General features: G+C 39.0%; 1 protein-coding gene across 3 annotated transcripts in view; it reads right to left on the bottom strand.

The window, feature by feature from the left end:
- The window catches only part of ntrk3b (neurotrophic tyrosine kinase, receptor, type 3b), a 126039-nt gene that overhangs the window by 83558 nt on the left and 22803 nt on the right, over window positions 1-19678 (bottom strand). For all 3 annotated transcript variants that reach the window (XM_060884619.1, XM_060884627.1, XM_060884637.1), the window contains exons 2-3: window positions 14799-14873; window positions 11897-11968 (exon numbers count right to left, since the gene is read on the bottom strand). In XM_060884619.1, coding sequence (XP_060740602.1) covers window positions 11897-11968; window positions 14799-14873 — 147 coding nt within the window. The remainder of the gene's footprint in view (window positions 1-11896; window positions 11969-14798; window positions 14874-19678) is intronic.

Genomic DNA, 19678 nt, shown 5'->3' with positions numbered 1-19678 from the left:
GATGAACACAGTTGGGAAACACACCAATGACAGGGCAGGGGCAGAGACAAGACTAGAAGAGAAAAAAGAGTGCATGGCATTGTAAAGTACAACTAAAGTAAATTGACATGACAGACGTGGTCATGCCGTGCCCTCAGAAAGGGAGATTTCTGCCAATGTAACTGTAAATGGTAAAAATCATGATGTGTTTTTATTGATAAATTGACAAACTGTTATGGTATACAATGGACAAAACTTTTCATGACATACCGTTAGAGCAAAATAATCAATGTTGGGATGGTAGCAGTAATCCCACTTCACACTGGGAGACATCAAACTGCCCTATTGATTATTATATACAAGAGCACTTTCCACCATCAACTTTCTTACATATTAACTACTATAAAAAATAAAAATAAACTTGTTCACTCTGTAGTTGCACAGGTGTAGCAGAACTCATTAGTGAATCTGTTTGTGGATAGAAAATAGTACTGGCAAGTGATTTAGAGTTGCTACTACAGTTCAACAGCTTGGCACAGGTTCAAGTTAGGATGTACTCAGGCACTTGAAATCATTTTCGTCATGAATGAGAAATTCGTCTGAAAAGATCCCTTTGAACTTAACCTTTGAATGAACCATTTCAAATTGCGATTCAGATTGCTTCACCCCTTTCCGACAACCTGAGACGCAAATGCATCCTTTTGCCTATTCATACTTGATCAGGCAAAGAATTATGCATAAAACCAAACCAAACAATCCCCCGAAAGGATGTGACTGTGCCGTGATTCAGCCAGAGTGAAACTGCCCACACTGAACGACTGACTAAATGTCGCTTTTCTGTCATAACATAACAGCACAAAAAAAAAAAAAAAAAATCCCACCAGATAACCTTGGAAAAAAGGTAAACACAAAGCTGCAGATTAATTGCCTATCCGTGGTTCAAGGGCTGAAAACATTTCTTCAGAATGGCTGCAGCTAAGTTTCAAAAGGCGCTTTGGTGCAGGTGCGGCTCCTCCCATCCCACTGATGCTCTTTTGCCTCTCAATGCACCCGGGCTGAGTCATACAGCTGTCTATTATTCATAACTGCAGATACCTGCTTTAAAAAATAACACAGAAAATCCTAAAAGGTTTGCCATCAGGGCTGAAATGAGGAGGAAAACATTACAACTGATGAGTTATCGTAAGGTTGGACACAGTTCTCTCATATTTGGTCTTTCTCCTTCTCTTCCATTGTAGTTCTTGCAAATCTTCCATAGCTAGTTAAACATACTAGTTAACATTGCTAGTTAAAAGTACTGTTTGTATCTCATGAAAAGAATTAAAAAAACTAACTATTTGGTGCTGATTATTACAACTTGAGTAACTGCATTTGAACTGTAGCTTAAATAAATTATTAACAAAACTATTAACAAACAAAATTGATTAAAAAAATGATCAACACACAAACACAATCACACACTACAGACAATTTAGTGTTGAAAATCACCCTACACATATCTTTAAACTAGGGAGGAGTCCAAAGTACCCACATGCAACCCCAGAAGGTGTGAGGAAAATGTGATATCCGCCAAGCCTCCAGGGATTTAGTAGTCTAATGGTTAAGGTGTTGGGCTTCTGATTAGAAGGAATAAGTTTGAATCCCAAGTCCACCAAGGTGCCAATGCTGGTTAAGCATAACCCTTAATTGCTCAGTTTTATAATGTGAAATAAAAATGTAAGTCACTCTGGATTAGGGTGTCTGCTAAATGCTGTAAATGTAACATGTACACCACTAACCTGTCACACCCACATCCTGCCTCTGGTAAATCAGTGTTGCTTAAAACACATCGCTTGCCATGTGCTTACTGCTGTAGTGACAATTTTCACATCGAAAATTTCACAAAGAGTCTGTAAACGTCCCTAAACGGAAGTAATGATGAAGAGCATGGTTTATGCTTTTAAGTTTAGGTTGACTTTGAACTAAGCAAGATAGCGATTTATTATCTAGGAATGTTTTCTGATGATTTCTTCAGTTCACTTTTAGGTGATTGGTTTCTTTAACTGATTAACCATGCCCTTTATTACACAAAATTATTATTTTACAGAATGCACATAAGCTGTCTGTTGGGAAAGTTTTGCTTTATCGCAGCCTGAGTAATCCATGATAAATGAAGTCACATATGGTAGATATAATTCTGCTCTTTCTGCTGGAAAATGGCAAGAAATGGGAAGCATTTTCCAAAGGGCACACCGACAAGCAACTCTCTATTCAAATGCTCGTTCCTCTGATTGCCTGGCTTTGATGGAACTGGCTTTCAATGATTGCAAAATGGCTGAAAGAGATGAATTTAGGATGTCGGACATCACGCTTTGAGATATATTTCTGGCAAGAGATGTTTAAAAAGATAGAAAGTGGCATTGCTGGTGGTGGTGGATGGTGGTAGTGGGGTAATGGAACCTGGAGGGAACAAAGAATAAAAACATTTTCAACATAAATGATCTGTAGCTTTCAGAGTCTGGGTAAAATAAAGGATCATCTAAGGTCCTGTTCTTCCAGCTGGTCTCTCCCAGCAGGTCGTCTCTCCACTGGTGCCTCCGTATTAAACTCACGGATCAATTCAACCTCTCATCTGTTAATATTGCCACACCAATAACAGAAGATCATAGCTCTTGTTCGCATATGGTCCTAGGGGCAAGAATCTGCAGCTGAATTGTCATTTCCCATTGCTTTTTTAGTCTGCACTATCAAAGGCGTTGATTGCAAGACCAAACCTCAAAGAGATTGACGCCATGCACAACGAAGGTGTGAGAGGGCAATAATGAACGAAGAGCTGTTACCGTGAGCTCAATCTGGCAGAGTGCCAGCACCTCACAGCAGCAGTTCAAAACTGTCATCTGCCGAGCTGCGATGGCCTGGCACCTGGGCCTGGCATCTTGAGCTGTTCTGATGAACTGGAAGAGGAGGGCAGATGGCAGCAGGAACTGGCAGAGTTCTCTCCTCAGAGAGAAAAGCAGCACGCCCATGCGAAATTCAAACCAGCAGGCTATCTTGACCTTACAGAGCTGCTCTTAATTCTTTCACCCAATGGAAGACACCGGCCAAGCATCCAATGGAACCTCCAATTTCCTCCTGTGGAACCAGGCTCTAATATGCGTCTAAAAATAGTTTAGCTCTCTGAAGAAGAGAATGTTGTCTTAGATATTATTTTCATTTGTTGATGGGCAAAAATGCCATTACTTAGCACAAGTCTTTTATGTTTTTATGTTAGCTTGGTTTAAGGAAAAAGCTCTCACAGGAATAGGGTATGGGAAGCGGACCGTAAATGTGCTGCATGTGCTTGTTATATTGCACAGGATAAAGATTTGCCTCCTCCATGTCTCTGGCACTGCCTCCGTAGTATTGGCTGAAATGTCTCAAGAGCTCATCAGAGTCTCAGCAGACCCGAGCAGATGTCACTCTGATTATTTAAATATTAGGGGTCTCTTTTAAAATGTCTAGAACTCTTTTAAAATGAGATTTAATTATAAGATGCACAGATTAAGCAAAACAGATCCAAATATTCAACATCACCACGGTGTGAAATTTTAACACACCTCAAAGAGTTTTATTCCTGTTAGACCTCAGCAATTTGCATTTTTTTTAATAGATGCCATATAATATTTTTTGCTCCAGATGCTGTTATAGAAATAATCAATTAATCACCTTCTAACCAGTCAGATTCAAGAATTCAACAGTACTACGGTATCATTTACATTAAACTTAATTCTAATTTATTCAGCATGCGTGACCGGCTCCACTGAGGGAAGACTTACTTAAGATTTTGCAGAATGACCCAGGCATATGCTTAAAGATGTAATAAGCATATATCAATGCAATCCCTAATCGACACCAGCAGAACTGTCAAAAGCAGTTTTAGTTTACTTTGTTTAAATTCTGCCTGATGCCTAATGAACAGGCACCTTAATATGCCTCAACTACAAATTGTACCAGTTCTTTGCTAATTTAAGCTTAAACAGTAGAGGTTTTCCCCTGAATTATTTTTGGACATCAATAAAATGTGAAATGAACCACCAGGGCAAAGACTGCATTCAAATGAAATCCTTGATTGTTGCTTTAATAGGAAACCTGATTACTGGGTAAACACTCACAGAATGCACTCATTGATGAAGCTAGCTTACTGAGGGAAAGGGTTTTTGTGGGAAGGAAATATTATGGTTCTTTGTTCAATTTATTTTCAGACAGAAAATGACAAAGGGCAGTCTATGACAAATAAACATACTTGTCCACTGAGGGTTCTGAATCCTAGTTTCCATGCATCTTCGAGATTTTGTTGATGTTGTCAGTGCAAAATTTTAATTGATCTAGTGAGAATTAGCTCATGGGACGAAAAACGATCGTGATGCCGTGTGATGCTGTCAGGACTCTGCCCGGACTTTGGCCATGTGCCTTTTTGTTTATGTTCTTTGTTCACGTGTCTGCCCCGCCCTTGTCTTTTCCTCCCCACCTCTGCACACCTGTCCCTCATGTGTCATGATTATCATTAGTATTTAGTTGAGCCGCGTTGCCTTGTGCAGCGCGGAATACTCTGTTGTCTTCGTCTGATATTGTCTTTGTCCTGTTTCGTGGTTTTTTTTATAGTTAATAAATCCTGTTTTCGTTTAGCTGTCCTGCATTTGGGTCCGTTTTTACCCCACGTTCGTGACAGAAGGATTCCGCCAGACCAGGACCCAGCAGGACAGCTGCAGCCTGGACCGGCCGATATTGGGAGTAATTTTTTTTTTCTCATTGGATTTTTCTTTTCCCTTGGACTTCGCGGTTTTGGTGACATCGGTCCACATTTTTCCGGTGAGGGACGCCGCTCCGCTTACGGTTTCTCCACGGGGGCGTCGCCTCACTTCCTATGTGCGGGCCATGTCACCAGCCCGTTTTTTTTTTTTTTTTTTTGGTGTCCTGCGACATCGCCCCGCACTTATCCGGTGGGGGGCGTCGCTTCACATTTGATTTCCGTGGAGGACACCGCCCCACTTCCTGTCCGTGGGGGGTGTTGCAGGCCCGTGTTTTGCCCCTATGGATTTTTTCTGTTGATTTTTCTGTTTTGTGGAGGATTTTTTTTTTCCCCACCCTCCCTCCCCTTTTCCTGGTTCCCAAGAGGTGGGTCTGGTCGTGGTGTGTCGGGGGTTGCGCTCAGCCCTCCTGTTCGGTTGTGGACGTCGCTCAGCCCTCCTGTTCGGCTGTGGATGTCGCTCGGCCCTCCTATTCGGCTGTGGACGTCGCTCGGCCCCCCTGTTCGGCTGTGGACGTCGCTCGGCCCCCCTGTTCGGCTGTGGACGTCGCTCGGACCCCCTGTTTGGCTGTGGACGTCGCTCGGACCCCCTGTTCGGCTGTGCCTTGCTCCCCCCTCTGGCTGCGTCGCCGTGTGACTTGCTCCCCCCACCTGCCTTGCCGTGTGCCTTGCTCCCCCCAACTGCCTCGCCATGTGCCTTGCTTCCCCCACCTGCCTCGGCCGTGTGCCTTGCTACCCCCTCCCGGACCCGTCGGGACTGTCAGGACGGATTGGCGCTTCGGGAGCCATGCCTCGAGGGGGAGTACTGTCAGGACTCTGCCTGGACTTTGGCCATGTCCCTTTTTGTTTATGTTCTTTGTTTACGTGTCTGCCCCACCCTTGTCTTTTCCTCCCCACCTCTGCACACCTGTCCCTCATGAGTCATGATTATCATTAGTATTTAGTTGAGCCGCGTTGCCTTGTGCAGCGCGGAATCCTCTGTTTTTCCTCTTTTTTTTCCTCTGATTTTGTCTTTGTCCTGTTTCGTGGTATTTTTTTAGTTAATAAATCCTGTTTTCGTTTAGCTGTCCTGCATTTGGGTCCGATTTTTACCCCACGTTCATGACAGATGCATTTACAGCATCCTTATACCTGCATTTTCAGGATCATGGTGGTTTACAACAGGCTACTAGTTTGTTTATATTTTGTAAAATTTTACCTGCTAAATTAATTAGATGGCCAAGTAAACAAAATATAATTGCCTAGATTACAAAAAATATAAATATACAGTCCTACGCATGTCTCTAGCACACCAATTATTTTAGAAAACTGGAGCAATGTAGGTGAGGTTGAGCAACTGCAGAGAGATTTGGTATTTCTAACTCTCGTATTTTTCTGGTGTTTCCAAGGACATAGTGGTAGGATTTAGATTTAATTTGACAAAAGGTTCAAGCTATTTCCAATGTTGGTTTAAATCCAGTATGCAAATATACAGATATTTGGGGCATTGCAGGAATATAGAGAGTGTCAATCTTTTGTTCACGCAACAGATGCACTTCAGTTTTTATTGTTTCTTGCAATTAAGCATATTTTAACCATGACAGTGCCACCATAGATGAGGTCTTGCCCAGGACGTAGCAGCTGCAATATTATCTAAGACAACATTTTTACAAGCTAATGAGCATTCTGTGATAGTTTTATGGAACAACCAGGAATGCTGGTTCATCAGAAGATTTAATTTCCCACACGTACAACAAACAGAACATTAAAGGAAGATGTTGATTCTGGTTCCTCATGTTGATGCAATAAATATCATTATGGGACAAACAATCATGGCATTGTGGGAGATTATGGATGATCATTCTATAAGGTTATAGTTATGGTTCTGTTTAACTGCACAGAGTTTACCACCAAGCTATTACTGTTGGGCCCTTGAGCAAGGCTTTTCTTCAGGGACACTGCATAATGGCTGACCCTGAGTCCTGGTTCCAACTCCCAAACCAGCTAGGATATTCGGAGAAAACCATTTCATTATGCTGAACTTGCTATACTTGGAAGTCACATCTCCTAGAAAATGTGGTTGTGTGTCTTTAAAGTGCAGACTTTATTATGATTTGAAATGTTGTTTAAAATTAGAAGCCTCTGTGTTGTAACATAGGTATAAACAATTAAAAATAACTGCACTAATCAAGTGTCTGTGTTAGACTCATGTAGTCAATCAAGCTAATTACTGGAAGGTCAAGTTCCCCCTTAGGGTGCTGACAAAGTTTTTGCACTTAGACCAAAAAGGAAAAAGAAATGTCCAATATCGACAGGAAGAAGAAAAAGCACACAGGATGAAAACAGGAGGTGCTTTGCTCCCCATGCCGCGAAAAATCGACTCCCAGCCAGAGTCTGATGAGCAGGCTGGAACAAGGCCCACCTCACTGGTGATCAGACAAGGTGTGAATGGAAGACATCTTTGCTAGCAAGTCCCAAAGGTCTAAGAAAATCTTTCTCCCAGCCTAAGAGTTGAGCTGCTGTATTCTTGCCATCGCCTTCTCCAAGCTGTGTACACAGAGCTCCAGCGGCCGTCTGTCAGACAACCCGCCTTCGTCTCATCTAGACCTTCAAACGGTGCATTGTTATTTCAGCCGACGCTGCCACCGGCAGAATGAGATCTGGAGGGATTGACTCATCTGTCAATTACAGCTCGACTGTCGCTGTTCAGTCTGCAGCTAAGCGTGCTAAAAGCTTTCAAACCAAAAAAAAAGCAGGAATGCGTCACCTCGACATGACAAAGAGGGAGAGGCAAATTCACAGGGGATTCCCTGTGCGTAGACATCTCCAAGTTTATCAGGTACAGGGAATAAGCATGTCCCCAGAGGCTCATGCATGGTTCAGCGATTGGGTGTAACATGTGTTAAAGCTGCTATTGATCCAAGCACAGTGTCACAGCGGGAAGAGGCTTTCTCCTGTGGGAAAGCGGTCACTGTATCCTGCTCCTGCAGTTGCAGCTATTAGCCCATCACCCTGCAGCAGCAGAACACAGACTGCGTGTTTACACACTGGAGTCTTTTGATGACGGCCTAGAAACACACTTGCTTTCTTCCATGTTAACTGTCGGCCGGAGGCCTGACATGAAACCAGTTCAGAAAACAGCAATTGGAATGGACAGGGAGTTGGTAGTAAGAAGGTCTTAAGTAAAAAACAAACCATCAGTGGCATTTGAAGAAGATATAAATAAAGTAAAATATTCTAGCCATTTACTACCAGACCTTCAATATTTTCACAAATGTCAGTCCTAGAATTTCAGATATAAAATCATTTGTCAAATCTGCTTAAATAGGTCCCTTGAATCAGTTATAAATTGGACACACAGAAAACCCAAGCTGTTTTACTTCCGTTGTCATTGGACGATACACAGAGCCTCCCAGATGGTGTCTGGAATCTGTCAAAAACACTTAGGAGCAGAAAATAAGGTCATTGAAACATTGATCATTTCCACCTGAAGATTTAAAAGCCTTTTATTTATCATATCTACATTAGAGCATGGTGAAATTCTTTCTTTGCATACCCCAACTATGTTAAATTATGGTCAGAGTGCAGGGTCAGCCATGATACAGCACCTCTGGAGCAGTGAGGGTTAAGAGCCTTGCTCAAGGGCCCAACAGTGGCCAGCCACTGAAAAGTATCAAATTAATATTCTTTCACATCCTTAATATTTCTTCTATTGATGTGTAAAATGATAAGGACATTGCCATAAAAATGACAATATCAGTCGCTGTGTGTTAGGTTCTCAGCCTCTCTCATCACTGGCCTAAAATGAACACATTTTATATGACATTATCCAGATATTATGGATTGTGATTATGATTTATAATATCATATGGTCCACTTCACTCTTGTTAAAGAAGATATTAGCTCAGAGGTATCAGAGCTATGGTATCAGAGCTATGGCTGTTAGTTTCTACATTTCCACATAAAACATTAGAGATGCTAATATCATTATTTTCAGAACTATATTTTGGTTATCAGATTTGTACTTTATATATCAAAAAAACTTTCACCTGGCTAGAATAGTCGAATAACTCGGCACATCTGGATTTAGTCATTTTATTCCATTCTTCCTATCAAACTGCAACGGGATCTCCTATGCACAGCCCTCTTCAAGTCATTTCACAGGTTTGTTGATTTCGCTCTGTGCTCTATCTGGGCCATTCCAAAATGTTGACCTCCTTTCTCTGAAGACATTTATTTGTTGACTTTTTGTTCTTTGAGATATTATCATGCTGGTAGTTAAACATTTTCTTCATCTTCAGCTGTCTAACAGAGACCTGAAACCTTTGTACCAAAATAGGTTGGTATTTGGAGTGAGCCATGATTTCCTCTATCTTCAATAGTGCTGTCCAAGCTGAAGAGAAGCAGCCTGATAAAATGATGCTGCCACCACCATGCTTTACTGTGGTTATGGCGTTCTATGGGTGATTAGCTGTCTTGATTTCATGCCGACATTTCAGAATTCAGAATTATGTCCAAGACATTCTACCTAGGTACTGTATCATCAGACCATAACAATTTTCCACATAGTTCAAGGTTATTAATGTGGAGTTGATTTTTTTTTTTTTGTTTGTTTGTTTTTTTTTGTTTTTTTTGTGAAAAAGGGCTCTCTAGCATCTAGCCAGCCTACCTCATAGTCCACACATAAAAAAATATGAGAGACTCTTGTCACATGCACGGAGTGACCAGCACTTGCCAGATATTCCTGCACTCCCTTGAAAATTCCCAGAAGTCTCTTGGCAGCCTCCCTGATACATTTTCTTCTTGTGCTTTCATCAATTTTGGAGAGACGCCCTGTTCTTGCTAATGTCACTGTGGTGTCCCATTTTCTCCACCTGTTAACGGTGGCCTTTACAGTGTTCCATGACACACATAATGATTTGAAAATTCTTTGGTTCCCCCTCTTTGATTTGTACCTTTCAACAACAAAATCTCATACATGCTATGTGAGGTTTTTTTTTGTGGATCACTGCCTTGGTGTAACCAAAAAGATGTCAAGAAAATCCTTTAGAAACAGCTGAACTTTAGTTGGGTTTCATGAGAATCCCTACACTGAGTATGTGTGAATGTGTTACTTTGTGAAAAATTATCTAGACTACGCCATAGACCCTGTTAGTAATTCAGCAAATATATTTTTCTAGATGTTATAAAGACAGCACACGTTTTTAGACAGGCAAACCTTTAGTAACTCAGGGCGCTGGTGAAGCTTTGCAGTTTTGTGCCCTGAGCCTCTGATTGTGTTATGGTAAACGTCACAGATTATTAAATTCATTGCTACATGTCACTGCCAGTGCATTAGCAACAATATCAAGTAGGTTGTTTTTTTTTTTTCGATTTCATGGTGTAGATATCATCATACATTAAAACCAAATCTAAATTCAGTAAAATTGCTTGGAAATCATGAGATATGCTGTCATGTGGGAGTTAGGCGGTTGAGTCAGGTTGGGGTAAACACTTTATAATTGGCCCTGACTGAAAGAGGTGACATTGAAAGTAGTTTTGTTAAAGTGACATTTTCAGACAATGCATTACGTAGGCTGATACAGAGTTAATGAGGGACAGACTTTTTAGTCCTCCCCAGCAGGACCTGACCTTTCCTCTTCCCCTATGACAGCAGGCCCTTCAGATTTTCACTGTCTTAGTATGGGGTGCTAGCATGAAGCTTTGGCAGAATTATTTAAATACAAATTGCATATTTTTAAATGATAAATTTTTAAACATACATCACATTAAATAAGGGCTTTTTTCTGTGATAAATTTATTAAAGTAACATTTTTGACAGGGTTTATTTTCTTTGTTTTGAACTTGCTCGGGGTAAAATTATAAAAAAAAAAAAAAAAAAAAAAAAAAAAAAAGAAATGAAAATAAATTATTATTATATTTTTTTTTTTTGTAAAAAAAAAAAAAAAAAAAAAATATATATTGTTGATGTTAGTTGTTGCTTCCAGGATCAGAGAATCAAATTTAGAAACTGATTTGAAATTGTTCATTCATTCATTCATTCATTCATTCATTATTTTCAAATCTGCATTTTTAGCATAAAGAATTGTACATAAATAGCTATTACCCAGAAACAAATAAATAACTGAATTTCATGTTTTGGAAAAAGCAAGTGAATTAAAACATCCACAACTGTGCAGAAACTTTGTATAACAAAGGAATAATGTACAAGGAATCCTGAACGGAAATTCTGAAACACAATCGACTAATACACATGAAGGTCTGCACCAGCACAATTAAACTGTTCATTGTTGGACTGATTGAAAGTCCACTGCCGATGGGCTCAGTCATTACAGTTTACAGCGAAATTAACAGTAATCTGAGCACCAAACACATATCAGTTGAATAAAATGTCTATTGTAGTCAAACATATTAAAATAAAATACGTCATCCCAGTCACAAGCAGAAAAAGCATTGTGTCTTGTAGTATATAGTTGATTAAATGTGACTGTGGCTATAATATTCTTAGTGTAGCTAAAAACTTAATGTAGTTCAAAGTCTAATATTCATTGATCTATATTGTCTGCAGTGGTGCCCATTAACTGTGACACTTTTGTGCACATCAAGTGTGCAACTTCAGTTCATGGCATTTCAGAGTCCCTTTAAATCTGCATTGATGAAGCTCCCATCTTCGTCCTTAACGACTTCACAATTAGCATGTCCATCTGCTCCATTTGTGACTCGAGTGAAGACATCCTCTAAATGACTTTTATACCATTCATTAAATGCTGATGAGCTACTTCAACTCAGCCTGTCCGATTGTTTATAATAGCGGCTGTTACCGCCCACTTGACACCAGAGAACCAGTTAGAAAATGACTGACCAAATATATCACCACAATGTCCAATCCAACTCTGCTTGGTTTACATTTACAACATTTGGCAGACACACTTATCCAGAGAAACTTACATGAATCTAATTTATACGACCAAGCAGATGATGGTTAAGGGCCTTGCTCAAGGGCCCCAATCAGTAGCAGCTTGGTATCATGGTCTTTGGATTAAAACTTACAGCAGTCCAAGCGGTAGTCAAACTCCTAACCACTGAGCTACCATTTTCCTAAATTAATAACCACAATTCTGTCACGCTTACAATAATCTATAATCAGAAACAGGAAATTGAGATGATACTCACATGTAACGGAGATGAGGGTTTTGTGCAAACGCACGTCCTTGAATGGTTCGTAGATTGCAGTTTGTGATAGTCCTGGGGAATATAAACACAACTGGCATCAAAGAAAGAACTTTATAGTCATGTTAAATAAGATGTGCAAACTGTTTTCAATTAGATTACCAAAGATAAAACAACACAGATAGATTATTTATGTTTTTCAGGCCCATATCTTCCGTCAACACAGGTGTCCATTCCATCTTTTCATCTGAAGTCCTCTGTTATTGATCATTTGCAGAGGGTACTGCACGTTAAATTTTCAGAAATGAGAATGCCACCAGTTCATTAGGAGCTGCCAGGCTGATTTTCAGGGAATCATTAGAATAATGGTATCATCAGGGGCCACAATTTCACCTTGATGATTTCCTAGAGCAGCTGCAATGAATAGTGGCTCCTGGAGAGCAATAAATTGGCAGTCATGCCGGGGCTTTCATTACAGAAAGATCATGGAGAAATTGACTATACTTAACAAGTGATCAGTAGTCGTTACAGGATTTCCCTTTTTGCCATGGATGTAATGTGTTATAACATTTGTCCACTTGTGTAGCACATGGTTGATAAAATGAAGGTGAAGCACAAACAACAATGTTTATCATGGTTAAGATGCAGGAATCGCATCCGAAACTGCATGACAAGCATGTGTTCTAATGTCAAACTATAAAAGCTTCCTCTTCCTCTTCCTGTTTTTACCAGGGACATGAAGATTTGTTGGTATTTTCATTTCTGAAACTGAATTTTCAGTACCCTTTGTCTCTTGTTCTTGAGTATGTACCTTTGCTGTTCTAATGCCTAATGCTCTAATGCCTTTTTCCAATGAATCAACAATATCGAGCAATTTATTGAAAGAAAATTTGTCTTCAATTTGATTTTAGTTTACTTTAATAAAGCCTCATTACAATGTCCTCATTAAAGATGTGCCACAACATATAACATGTTGTGAAGATCGCATTTGTCAGATCAGCTTAGTTTATTTCATGTTTTAGGGGTCTGTACCAAAGGTGATCAGTACCAGAAACCTAAGCTGTCACAGCCTGTCCAAATACAGAAACAAATACAGAAACAATCTCTGTCTCTCTTGGTGTTATATAATGAGAGCTTTTAGAATGTTAGGAAGGGATTTGAACAAAAGATGATGATGCTTTAACCTCAAGTGGGTTTGGCAGTTGATTCAGATGTGGAAGGGTGAGTCACCCCCAAGGCGTAGGATGCACTAGGTGAGCCCAACAGGGGCAGGAGAAGAGTGCAACGCTAATGAGAAAAATGCAAATCGATGTCAGGATCCATCACTTGTTCTTTCTTGTGAGGGATTAACAAGAAAGAGAGGACTTCACCGTTTTCTGGACAAGGACAAAACAAGGAGAAAAAAAGTAGGAGGAGTTGATGGTCAGCATGAGGATGGTTGTGGGATTAAGAGGAGGAATAGTGAAGCTCTGCAAACGATCTATAGTAAATATCGTTGCTATATTGTCCAGTAAAGCTGTCATAATATTTGGATTTAGGTTTATATATACTGGTATTTTCAAAATCAGGGGTTCTCAAATGTTTTTTAGCAAAGAAAATGAATTCCTAATATTTATTTTATAAACACAATCCTACTAGTCAATAACAAAGCTCATTACTTAAACAGAGCTTTCAATTAACACTACATCCATGTTATTATTTAAAGGCTTGTTCAGTGAGTAATTTGAATATAACCCACAAAATCCATCTAACAGATATAATACTTTGATGATAATTGCCTGTGATTTTCATTGTAACAAAATAAAATAACAGACCCCTGAGGGTTCTCAGACCCCACTTTAAGAACCGTTGTTCTAAATGGCCTGATTAATAAGACCTTGCTATTTCTTAATTCAGTACATAACCCACTCAGCCTTAATCAGCCCTTAGCTTCTGTAACTGAGGGTAGATCAAATGAGACCAATCAGTTTTTAAAAGCCATTTCTGGATGCTATGCCATTTGCACTGTGGGTTCGGTATGCTTCGCTGAGTGTTAAAGCTGTTTTCAAACCCGGATGCTGTCCAGAATAGCAATCTCTCGACAGCAGCCTGGGGTCTGCTTCAAAAGGAAGGACTGGAAGTCGAATAATGTGATTGGTTCACCCTGTCATATTATTTCCTGTTTCACAGTGGCGGGTATCTTGAGAGGAAATTGAATGGCTTCTAGATATATGGTGTGAAGAATGCCATTTAAGAACAACAAGGAACATTGATCAATGTTGTTCCCAAGCCAGCATCTTCAACAGACCTGCACAGAAACACTTGTTTCAAAGATAAATAAACATAATTCTAATGTTTTTCTTGGGTATCCATTTCAGCTTATTTGCTTTTAACAAATATCATAAAGTGGATTTTTTTTCAACATGAAAAGTGTGAAAGAAGCGAGGCTAATTTCGTTCTAGCAGAGACTGTAGATTCAATGATGATTCAGATGATTACAAAGAGTAAAACATCACCTAGATTTTGTGTTTTTGGGCTGAAAGTTTTAGCTTTTACATCTGTAACACGTTATCATTAGTGACAAAGAATAATATGTCATAGTAAATACAGCCAAAGGTGTAATAATTCTGAAAAAGGTGGATTATTTACGTACTATCATTCCTTTTTTCCCAAGAAGGAGCGAATTAATTAAAAGTAGTCAAACATTGTCCAATTAAAATAAAAATTACACAAAAGGACAAAAGTGTACCAATCAGTCTTGGATATACTGTATACATGACTACATAGCTGTAATCACATGGTAATCAGTTGCGAAAACAAAATTAGATGGTATATGTAATTAGATACGTAGCTAATTAATAGAAAGTATACAAGGACTTGAGCTTGTTGTATTAATGCATTTGAATTTAGCTAATGTGCTACTCACAGCCGCTGGAGTCCTGTGTACAGCTCCATATCAACGTCCTTTAGGATCTGCAGTCCTGTCCAGTTCTCTATGTGTCTGCAAAGGCAACAGAGAAGAAAAAGAAGTGAATGCAATTGACACCAATTTATTCAGCAGGGGATGGAAATATTTGTGTCTCCATGTGCCATCAATGCTGGGTGCATTTCTCCAGTGGATGGTCCCTGTGGTTTTGAATAATGCAAAAATAAAAGCCTCTGTTACACCTGTGAAATATATATACAGCACAGAGAACAACAGCTGCAATTCTTCGTGGGTGAAGTAGACAGCCTAAGGGAGTGATTGCTGGCAAACCCCACAACCACACAAGTAATTAGAGCAAATCAATCAATTTCTCAGACCCACTGTGAACACTAAGGTCACAATCAAAGCAACAACAAATGTTATATGTTATCAGCTGCAGTAAAATGCTTTTTTTAAATTGTATTGCTTTTTATTTCTGCATAAACAACATCTGAAAAAAAGTGCTGTGAGATCCAGTGAATGTCAGAGGACATAAAATGTCTTGACGTTCCAGCTAAAACAAACGCAGTCTAGGCAAAAGAAAAAAATCATTCCTACAGAGATATTGCATATTCTGCTGACAGACGGACTCCACATACCGAATAAAAACCTTCTCAGTTGCACGCATGTGCACACTGCTGTGCTCATCCACTCCCTGGCAAGCCTACGAGCCCCTGAAAGCAGACTCCAGCGCAGTGGATCTGGCAGATTTAATGTTTCTGTTTACAGCAGGGAAGAGGGTGACACTTTACAAATGAGTTGCACTGCGGTTAATGTAATACAGGAGAGGCCACCGTGCCTTACTGGCCCTCGGTTTCAGACAGCCTCCTTAGGCCTGTAATTTCCCCAAAGAGCCTTGATGGCGGGCTCACTCTAATATGAGCTCAGCAGTACACTAAGCCGCCTGCCTTAAAACCAAATTGCAGTTGATTGCCTGGCCCTTTTTAACAATACACAGTGGTGCATGCAGCTCATCCGAGACGCTCTGGAGATCTGAGTTGGAAGAAAAGGTCAGTCTGTCACAAAAAAGGAATAACATGAAATATTCAACTGTTCTCTGAACCTTAAAATGAGTTTAGCATGAGCTTAGCTCAGCAGGTAACTACAGTATATCTATAAGACTGCAACAAGTGCTAATAGTGGTCCATTGGGGCAGTAGTCACTCTGCCCCATGCACACTCTATAAACATCTGTAGCTGAAAAGCATTAGTAGACAGAAACATTGCTAGGGTCACAGTTATTTACACCATGTCAATAAACAAGGGAAAAATTTAGTGAACTTATTTTGTGGAGATTTGTGTGGTTCTTGAGATGTATTAAACTGTATCCAAATAAATGCATGTTATCTTCTCTCAACTGTCTATTATGAGGTTACTCTAAATATGTAGTAAATAGTAGCTTGTCACATAAGTGTGATAGCCTCATGAATGAAATGTTATCCTGTCCCATCAAAATCTAGGGTCACAAGCTGCTAACTGTGCTAACCTCCATGTTAGCTTACGCACAATACAAATAAAAAAGACCACACGAAATTCACTCAAGAATGAATCTAAATAATCAAATCACTCCAATCCAATTTAAAGCCTTATCTCATCTATGATTGTGGTGAAGTACGTCTTCTAGTTTACACTTAACTTCACAATGGTTCGTACCCTGTTATCTTTTCCAATAATCAAGACTGAACATGATTAATGACTTTGTTTTAATGATCTATGGCCCAGGTACATGTAACTTGATGAAAGAACATTTAATAAAAACAAACTGTCTGAGAAGCGCACTGCTGGCATTGATCTATGTTCTTTTCAATCCGAAGCCTAGCATTGTGCAGCAGTCATCCAGGGAGAGAAATTCCCGGATGCTTTGGGGACTGGATGAATTTAGTCTGGAAACTTCAGAGTCACTTAGCGGACAAGTATTGTGAGGTGTTTGGCATATTTCTTTTTACTTTTTTCCTACTACTGTATAACAGCCAAGGTTTTAAAATAGAAACACTGCTTTGTGACACACAGAAGAACTCTGTACCTGTTTCTATGGCAGGTTTTTAAAATTTTCCATTGCTCAGTCCTGAAAAACCATCTAAAGCAGCATACCTACATGACTTTTACCACTAAAGCAAGAGTGTGAGCAAACAATGACATTATTATCCTAATGCAGCAAATCAGCAAAAATATGTGTTGATTTTTAAAGTTAGCATTTTTGCAGTCAAACAGGTTTCAGATCGTGATTTCTGACATGTATGACATGCTGCTGTAATCTATAGAATGGATAAAGGATACTGTAGAGATAACTATTCCTCTCTTTAAGTAAGTCTAACATAACATTTGGTAAAATAACCCCAGTAACATTTACACTTAGCATGTTGTAGTAGTAATTATGAAAAAAGTTGCTGATCAAGACAGTAATGTGTCATGGAAAATGAATCCACATCTATAACCCATAGCTCTGATTGGACAGTGATTGCATTTCAGTGTGGGATGACTGCAGTGCACTGTTGAAAGTGAACTACAGTACAATGCAATGCAGAATTACTTTCACTCCTTATGTGAAGTCAGCATTTATTTCAAAAAGCAACAACTTTCTGACTGCTGAAGAAAGTGAAGTACAAGCAATGCAAAAAAAACGGTTTTGCTTTTTGGGTTTATTTCTTATGTCCTCACATCACAAACGAAAATCAATACTTCTGTCTATTGCAGTTCTTTTTTTCTTGTAGTGTGATTGCTTTTTTATCTGGAATCTTCTCGATATACACAGAGTGTCTAATGTCTTTTCTACACCTTTTTGGCCACAAGCGTTTGAATCTTGACTTTCTGATTTTCTGTGTTTATGCATGTCAGTGTGTTAGAGTCAAAAAGCAAGGGACACCACATGGTACACTATACGTTTTGATTAGTATGGTCACCAACTTTTTATTTATTTATTTTTTTTACAGTTTTTTTGCAAGTACAGTATATGATACATGTAAATCCTACTTATTCGCAATAAGTAGACTTCATGTTCTTAACAGATGCAAATATGAGTCATACAGTTTTGTTTTTTGGTCATCTGGTTAAGACTAGAGGTGTGCACGGATACTGAGATCCCATGGGACATAAAAGCAGGAGGTTTTCATTTAATTGCAGGTGCAAGTAAGCAGTCAGTTATAAAGCTCATGCGACAGAAACCATGAATGTAAGACACCATTCATCGTACTTGCATTGTTGCCTCGTTCATCCTTAGTAACTGCCTGGTTATGATTGGAATAGTTTAACTTAAGGCTACATCTACATTATTCTGGATAAATGTAAAAATATATCCTTTTCTCTATGTTTTGGCCTTCTGTCCACACTGAGAGGCTGTTTTTGTGCAGAGAGAACAGATCATTTCAAAAATGCTCTCCCAAGTAGATACTTATGATAACAGTAAGAAAACTGAGAGATTATTAAAAACAATGGCATAATTTTAGTCATTTGGTGTAGTCATGTGACATTCAGCTAAATACAAATAACTTTATAGTATTGAGTTACCCACAGCAACAACTCCACATCTTTGTATTTCCGTTTAAAAAGCGCTGTAATTTTCCCCAACTTTCCTGCATCAATTCAGAGAGCTAGAAAGTAAATAACAACGTAAACCAAAGCTTCAATGTAGACGGACAATTTTAAGAAAACATTTGATAATGCTCGTCAAGACAAGAAACATTTTAATACAAAGCTATTCAGATTAAAATGGACATAGCTTAAGCCATTAGTATTAATTTAAATTTTGGAAAATAATTCAAATAAATTCAATAAATGAAATTTGTTTAAAATATTGTAAATATTGTAGGGAGGTACAAATAATGCAGATGAGGTCAAACTGCCAAAGACAGAATTCACAGTCCATGCTGAGGGTACTGCTATTTATACTGCTGTGGTTTGTACTGCCCCGGTGTTTTCCAGTGTTTCTGAGGGTAGAGTGGTTAATATATATTTCCATATACTTATCTGAATAGATATACAATGGGTATTGGTATGTGGATCACTAAACCGATACAGATGCAGACTGTGACATTATACGGAGCACAATACAATGCCACTTTCACTGTGGACTTTTTATTGCCAGCTGCAAGAGGGCCTCCTCCTACATATTTTAAATATCCGTTTCTGTTTCTCTCCTTTTTATTATGGTAATGGTGGCTCAAATGATTTAGCCCCAGCACTGCCAAGCCTCTCTTGAACTCTCTCTCTACTCTAGTGTGCTGTATGATGGCTGACCCTGTGCTGTGACCCCAATTTCCTAATCTGGTTTATTGAAGAGGAAAATTTTACTGTGCTGTAATGTATATGTGACAAATAAAGGCTTCTTGTTCATTTCCTGTGTCTTATGTGCTCCTTTCATGTGTCTTATGTGCTCCTTGATCAGGTTCCCTAAATATATTCTGTCTCCTCCTCCTTCAGTTGATTAGAGTCTGTTATTAAGACTTCTTTTGTTGCTGTTATCCATGATACAGTAGTATAACATTGTACAGTTAATGAATCTTGCCTTGAATTTGTTTGTCTAATTGGCTTTATATATATATATATATATATATATATATATATATATATATATATATATATATATTTATAAGTTTTACCCGTGAACACCTACACATGTTTACACATCTACACTCATCGCCCACTTTATTAGCAGCTCAATGTTTAAAATCCTGCAAGGTGAAGAGCTTAATGTTTATACTTCTGTGGGTGGAACTGCATTATTACTATCTCAGTATAGTGAAGCATTTTGTCAGATTTTCCAACTTTCAAACAGTTAAAAAAGATTATGGGACCTGAATGTGGTTTTCTTGTATGACCATTAAAATCTCTGTGAAAATTAACCAA

Source organism: Tachysurus vachellii, chromosome 1 (genome assembly GCF_030014155.1).
Source record: "Tachysurus vachellii isolate PV-2020 chromosome 1, HZAU_Pvac_v1, whole genome shotgun sequence".
Lineage (NCBI taxonomy): Eukaryota > Metazoa > Chordata > Actinopteri > Siluriformes > Bagridae > Tachysurus > Tachysurus vachellii.
This window is presented reverse-complemented; position numbering and strand designations above follow the sequence as displayed.